Source organism: Calidris pugnax, unplaced genomic scaffold, assembly GCF_001431845.1.
Source record: "Calidris pugnax isolate Ruff unplaced genomic scaffold, ASM143184v1 scaffold37, whole genome shotgun sequence".
NCBI lineage: Eukaryota > Metazoa > Chordata > Aves > Charadriiformes > Scolopacidae > Calidris > Calidris pugnax.
In genome coordinates, this window is record NW_015090816.1 from 71,979 (window position 1) to 79,097 (window position 7,119).

At 54.0% G+C, this 7,119-nt stretch overlaps 1 protein-coding gene across 1 annotated transcript in view; it reads left to right on the forward strand.

Moving 5' to 3' along the window:
- LOC106886608 (chromosome unknown open reading frame, human C21orf2) overlaps positions 1–6,535 on the forward strand; it is a 19,444-nt gene extending 12,909 nt beyond the window's left edge. Inside the window, exons 2-7 of the mRNA XM_014939692.1 lie at positions 275–443; positions 841–887; positions 1,729–1,958; positions 2,598–2,769; positions 3,267–3,360; positions 5,454–6,535. Coding sequence (XP_014795178.1) covers positions 275–443; positions 841–887; positions 1,729–1,958; positions 2,598–2,769; positions 3,267–3,360; positions 5,454–5,579 — 838 coding nt within the window. The 3' untranslated portion in view covers positions 5,580–6,535. The remainder of the gene's footprint in view (positions 1–274; positions 444–840; positions 888–1,728; positions 1,959–2,597; positions 2,770–3,266; positions 3,361–5,453) is intronic.
- The last annotated feature ends 584 nt before the right edge of the window (positions 6,536–7,119 follow it).

Consider the following 7,119-nt stretch of genomic DNA (forward strand, 5'->3'; position numbering starts at 1 on the left):
GTCATTTGGAGAGGTGAGAGGGGTCCTTTCTGGTGTGCGGTGGTGTCTGGGGGGAGGGAAGGGGGGTCCTTGTGTGCGGTGGATCTGGGGTGAGGGAGAGGGGTCCTTGATTTTGTGCGGTGGCATCCGGGGGTGAGAGAGAGGGGGTCCGTCCCTCCGTGCGGTGGCTGGAAATGGGCACGGAGGTGCAGAGTTGCTGGAGCAGAAGAGGGAGGTGATGCTGGCTGGTGTCTGCGGGGCTGGGGAGCTGCTGACTCCGCGCTGGCTGCGGCAGCACCTCTCCCCAAAAAAAAAAAAAAAAAAAAAGGGTGGCGGTGGGGGTTTGCCGTTATTTCCAGAGAGTGGCTGGAAAATTCCTCCCCGAGGCCTTCTCTGGAGAGCGGGACCCTGCCCTGGCGCTGGGAGCTTGGGTGAGGGTTTGCAGAGGGCTGTCATTTGGAGAGGTGAGAGGGGTCCTTTCTGGTATGCGGTGGTGTCTGGGGGGAAGGAGGGGGTTCCTTGTGTGCGGTGGATCTGGGGTGAGGGAGAGGGGTCCTTGATTTTGTGCAGTGGCATCCGGGGGTGAGAGAGAAGGGGTCTGTCCCTCCGCGGGGTGGCTGGAAATGGGCACGGAGGTGCAGAGTTGCTGGAGCAGAAGAGGGAGGTGATGCTGGCTGGTGTCTGCGGGGCTGGGGAGCTGCTGACTCCGCGCTGGCTGCGGCAGCACCTCTCCCCGATGGTGTTAAGCTCGGGCTAAAGGGAAGCAAACCTCAGTCAGTCCCTGTTCTTGCTTTTATCTTGCTTGTTTGAGGTTTTATTCCCGGGAGTGCCAACCTGCTCTTTCTGTCTCTTCCTGCCCAGATATCGATATGCCGGGATTTGCCCAACATCGAGGTGATCACGTTCAGGTGACTGTCAGGCTGTGAAGAGGGCAGGGGAAATCATCTTTCTGGTGGGGCTGCGGCTTGGCCCTTGGTTTCACTGAATTTCACTAAATTTTTAGAGTTGGAAGGGACCATAGAGATCATCTAGTCCAACTCCCCTGGTTTCTTACCACCTTTCTGTGGATGTGTGTCTGAGCTGCCTGGCTCCTCTTGACGGATTTCTCAAGCGGCAGAGATGCAGAAATGATTCTTCTTCTTCCAGCTCCTCTGCACCTTTGCTACTGGAGAAAATAATCCCTGTTTCGAGAACGGTTAAAACCTCTTAGGATTTTTGCTCCCTAAGTCCTGTCTCATAGTTTAAATGGGTTCTTCTGGGCCACCGTGTGGGGCCAGTTTGCAGAATGCTTGTTGAAGCTCTTCTTGGATCTCGCAGAGCTTTTCATTTCCATAAGGCTCCCCCCAGCACACCCATCCTTCACCTGTCCTGGGGATCCCACGGAGCCAGCGCTGTCTGCAAATCTGAGCTTTTTAGCTTGGGAATCTTATGTGGGTTCTCCTGCAGTGAGTCTGAGGAACTGCTGCAGGAAAGGGTGCGAGTGTGATGGGCGTTTGGGGGAAGCAAAGGCTATTTGTCATCTTCAGCCTGCTTTTTTAATTCTATCCTCCGTTTAGAAAGATAGAAACGCTGTCTTTTTGTTCTGTGCAAAGCCATAGGCCCCTGAACTCTCCTTGCTGTGCTGTGCCGGGGTGAAGCTGCTGCAGGAAAGGGGGCTGGAAAGCTGATGGGGCTGCTGTGCTCCCCCCTCAGCAGTACAGAGAGGGAGGGGTGGGCTGGCTGGTCTCTGATCCCTCCCTCTCTCTTCAGCGTGAATGGCATCTCGGACCTCGAGCCGCTGAATCAGTGCCAGAACCTGACCGAACTCTATCTGAGGAAGAACAACATTGCAAGCCTAAATGAGCTCTTCTACCTCAAAAACCTGCCCCGGCTGAGGGTCCTGTGGCTGTCTGAAAATCCCTGTTGTGGGTCCGACCCCCACCGCTACCGAATGACGGTGCTGCGTAACCTGCCCAGCCTGCAGAAGCTCGATAACCAAGGTGAGTGTTTGCAGGTAAACCAACAGCCCCGAGCCGTGGGCAGGGTGAGCTGGAAACCCGTGACGTGTTGGTTCCTCTCCTTAAGGAGGAGGAACCTTCAGCTTTTCCTTGAGTCAGGATCTGGTAGAGGTTGAGCGTCCCCTCTGCGTGATCCACCGCTTCTAAAGCTCTTTTCTCCCTTCCCTTCCCTGCAGTGCCAGAGTTAACACTGAGAGAGCCTCATTATAGCTGAGAGAGTACCACTAATTAGTGTTTCTTTAGAGCTCTCTCCTTTGCTGTGGCAAAACAAAGATTCTGTAATTGGATCTACTGTCATAAAGAAGGAAAAAAAGAAAAAGAGAGGAGCTTTTCTGCCTGGTAGCAGTAATTTGGTGGCTTTTGGAGCCTTCTTCAAGAGAGAAGAAGTGGCAAAGCATGTTTGCATCCCTCCCTGATATCTTTTCTGCTCTGAGAGATTGGTGATGGTGTTCTCCTGCACGGCTTTTACTGCAGGAGGAGGATGAAAGCAAAAGGCCAGTAGAAAGGACAGTTTTTGGAGCAAACCCCTGCGGTGTAGCTCTGCCGCAGCAGTACATGCCTCGTCACAGGAGCTGGGCTGCTGGAGCTCACTGCAGCAGCGTTTTGTCTCGGCTTTTGCAGCTGTGACAGAGGAAGAACTGTCCCAGGCCCTGATTGATGGCGAGGAGATCACGGCCCCACCAGCCAAGAGGAGCGTGGAGAACGGCTGCCCTGAGCCCGCCGGGTCCAGCGCTGCTGAATCCACCGCGGAGACCGAGAGCCAGCTGCTGAGCTTCAGCCTGGAGGAGACAAAGTGAGGGCTTGCTCCTGAGCTGTTGGGCTTTCTGGGCTGAATTCACATGGGGCATGACAAGGACCTTGCCAGCCAGCCCTGATACTCCATAGGCCAGGCCTGCAGCTGGTGCCAATTCCCCTTGTTCCACTTGTGGGTCTGGTTCTGTATGTGCAAAACAGGCTCTTCTGTAGGTGGGGACTTGCTCTCCAGCGTGTCGGCTGCATGTATGGAAAGGGATGGATCCTCTCTGAAGCGTGAGCATGGGGACCTGTCCTCCCAGGTGGGGCTGTGAGCAGACACCTCGTAGTGGCATGCTGCTTTACATTTTATAGCTCCGAGGCTCTTGCTACACCCAGGAATTTTCCTTGGGGTGCTGTGCGTGGATAGACATGCCTTGAGTCCTTCAGCTGGGTGCTTCTTGCATGGTTGCCCACGATTGGAAAGGAGGATTGATTGGCAGAGGAAGGTTCTGCCAGCTGGTCGTAATAACATCTGCTCTTCCTCCCCTTCTTTAGCAAAATTCGAGAGGAGCTTGGTATGAAACCTGTTCCCAGGGATAAATTCTCCTCCTTTTCACCTCGAGAGACTGACTGCAACCGAAAGAAGAGAGTGAGTATCTTTTAAAGACCAAATTGGTTTTCATCGTGTGCAGCTCTGGGCCCCACCATTCCAGAAGGATGTGAAGGTCCTCAAATGCATCCAGAGGAGGGCAACAAAGCTGGTGAAGGGCAGGAGGGCATGTCCTGTGAGGAGCAGCTGGGGTCTTTGGGTTTGTCTAGCTTGGAGAAAAGGAGGCTGGGGGGCGACCTCATTGACCTCTACAGCTTCCTGAGGAGTGGACTTGGAGAGAGAGGTGCTGACCTCCTCTCCCTGGGATTCAGTGACAGGACACGTGGCAATGGTTCAAAGCTGTGCCAGTGGAGGTTCAGATGGACATTAGGAAGCATTTTTTTCCCAAGAGGGTGGTCAGAAACTGGAACAGGCTTCCTACAGAGGTAGTTGATGTCCCAAGCCAGTCAGTGTTCAAGAGGCATTTGGGCAATGCCCTGAATAATACGCGTTAACTTTTGGTCAGCCCTGAAGTGACCAGGCAGTTGGACTAGAGGATCGCTGTAGGGCCCTCCCAACTGAAATTATTCTACTCTATCTTTAAGACATCATGCAACATAAAGAAAACCTGATGGAGTTTGTCTTCTTGATCTGTGCACATGAGCTCGTGTTTCCCTTCCCCAGGGTTGTGCTAAGTCCACGTGGTAGCTGGGCAGCAGCCGAAATGGCCTGGGGGACAGGAGGCTGCCCAACTGAAAGCTTAGGTGGTTCCTCAGACCCCTCCATGGTGTACCCTCAGGGGAACCTCATGGATCTTGGCTGCTCAGCTGGGAATTGCTGTCTGCTGGGCTCACTTCAATGGGCAGGGTGGGATCTAGACCACGTTCTGCCTCAATTTGAACATTAGTTGCCTGCAATCCCCCTTTTCACAGAATCACAGAATCTTCTAGGTTGGAAGGGACCTTAAAGATCATCTTGTCCAACCATCAACCTAACTGACAAAAATAGACACCCACACAACAAACAAGGAGCATCATCACTAAACCATACCTCCCAGCACTACATCAACCTGTCTTTTGAACACCTCCAGGGATGGTGCCTCAACCACCTCCCTGGGCAGCCCATTCCAATGTCTGAGAACCCTTTCAGTGAAAAAATTTTTCCTAATATCCAGCCTGAACCTCCCCTGGTGCAACTTGAGGCCATTTCCTCTTGTCCTGTCGCCTGTGACTTGAGAGAAGAGACCGACCCCCATCTCTCTACACCCTCCTTTCAGGGAGTTGTAGAGAGCAAGAAGGTCTCCCCTCAGCCTCCTCTTCTCCAGGCTGAACACCCCCAGCTCCCTCAGCCTCTCCTCATAAGACTTGTGCTCCAGACCCCTCACCATCTTTGTCGCCCTTCTCTGGACCCGCTCCAGCACCTCAATGTCTTTTTTATGGTAGGGGGCCCAAAACTGGACACAGTACTCAAGGTGAGGCCTCACCAGTGCCCAGTACTCGAGTGTATTGCTTTGCAGCACCATGAGTGGGACCGCAGGCTCTGGGGAAAAGAAAATATTAAACAAGGGGAGGTTGAGGTTGGACATCAGGAAGAAGGTTTTCCCTAGAAGGGCAGTTATTCCGAGAGGCTGAGGAATCTCTCCCTGGAGTTTTTCAAGCCATGGTTTAGCAGAGCCGTGGTCTGGCGTTGGCAGTAAGTCCTGCCTCAGTGGGAGGCTGGGCTGGGGACCTCCAAGGGCTCTTTCCAGCTTGTGCTTTTGCCATTCTACCAGCTTTTGTTCCTTGGATCAGAGGGTTCCTGTCCTTTCCCATCCTACACGTGGTCACGCTGGAGAGAGAGAGGGCGGTTGCTCCTGAATGTGCCTTTCCTTCAGGAGCCAGAGGCGTGTGGGCAGCGTGTGCGGGGACTGGGCGGACGGGTTTGTCCTGCATTCCAGTTAGCCTGATGTCACACAAAGTCTCTGCCCATGTTTGCCCCGAGGGCTTGCTTGATCTGTCCCTCTAGCTGCAGGTGGCTGTTGCAAAACTGGTGCCAGTGGTGGTGGTGGTGGTGGAGTTCCTAGAAAGAAGCGGCTCTTTGATAAATCCACTCTCTTTTTTCCGGGCTGGAGTTAACGTGTTTGTATAAGGCAGTGTCTGTCTCCTCCTGAACAGAACAACGTCCTGAATGCCATCCTGCTCCTCATGAAGGAACTGGACGCGGAGGGTCTGGAGGTCGTCCAGCAGACGGTGGGGAGGAGGCTGCAGGCCTTTGGGAAGAAGGAGCTGCAGGAGGAGTGACGGTGCCCATTTCCAAACCTCCCTGGAGCACCACCTGGCCCCAGCCCCTCAGCCCCGTTCTCCCCACACATGCCTGCCTGCCAAAGCCTCAGCGCTTCCCGCTGCGCCTCCCTTGTGGAGGGGCTGGGCTGGGGGTGCTGCTGGCTGTCCCCGTAGCTCCTGACGTGTCCCCTGGCTGTGTACATCATGCCGGGGGCTGGCAGCACCCCGTCTGGCTCTTGGCAACTTTCATAGCAGGCTCCCTTGGGGTTTGCAGCTGGTGTCACTGGGGCTGTTTGATGGGAGCTGCAGGGCCTTGGGCAAAAAAAAGCAAGAGCTGCCGCTGTGCTGGGCCATGGAAGGGGGGTGGCAAAGCCTGCTGGTGGCTAGAAAGGTCACCGCTTGTCGGTGGCTCCCTGTCAGACTCATCCTTGGCCAGCCTCTCTCTCTCTGTGTGTGTAGCAGACTCTGAAGGCAGTTTCTACCACAAAAGGTTTGTTTTCGTGAAGTCTGTCGGGGAGACGCTGCCTGAAGCCATCACCAAGAACTCTCTGGTGCAGATTTGTCAAGGTCAATGTCAAATTCTTCATTTATCTTCAGCTCCTGACTACTTCTGGTCCTCCTCAGCGCGTGCAGCATCTGACTGGGCGGTCAGGCGGCCCAGAGAAAAGCTCAGTGCAGCCCAGGTGAAAGAGAAGTGATTCTCTCCCAGCTCCTGAGCACTCAGCTGTACTCTCACCCCCTCCACGTGCCCCTGCAGGCATTAGAGCAGCTTAAGGAAACCACGTCAGAGTTAAAAAAAAAGTCCCTGGGCATTTTGCAGTTAGGAGAAGACAAGCCAAGCAATACCGTCCGGTTTGCGCAGGCATCAGGGCTGGCGTTGCTCTTTAACTGAAAAAAGCTGCATTTACTGAGAATTGCTGTTGAATGCAAACGAAAACGTTGTGACATACCAAATAAAACCAGTGATCCCTCTAGGAGGCCTGAGTAGTGGCTTGGGGTTCGGCAAACATAGTGAGAACAACTGACTCTGGGCATTGCTCCATTACGTCTGGTTCACAGCTCACATTGTGGAGAGGGAGGAGGAGGAGGAGGAGGAGGAGGAGGGCTGGGGGCCCCCTGCGCCCTCCCGCTTCACTGGGCAGATGAAATGGCTGGTGGATGCCGCGCTGAGCTGCTGTGGGGCTGCTTTTCAGAGGCACCAGGTCCTGGTTGGGGAACCTTCTTGTGGCTCCAAGTCCACGCCGAGTGCGGGAAGGGTGTCGTGGTTTCAGCCGAAATCACCGCAACCAAACCAACAGATGGCCCTTCCCCCCCCCCCAAAAAGAGGAGAGGAAGAGATAAGGAGATTGAAAAGTTTAGAATTAACTAAACTACTTTAATCAAAAATAATATTAAAATAAAAGAGAAGAAAATAATGAAATAGATACAACATATATACAAAACCTTATCAAGCTCCCAGGATGACAGTCCCGTCACCAGCAGGCACTGGGGAGGTCCCAGACTGGACTGGGTGATGGACAGGAGCAGGATTCCAGCTCTGGAGTCAGGAACACATGGG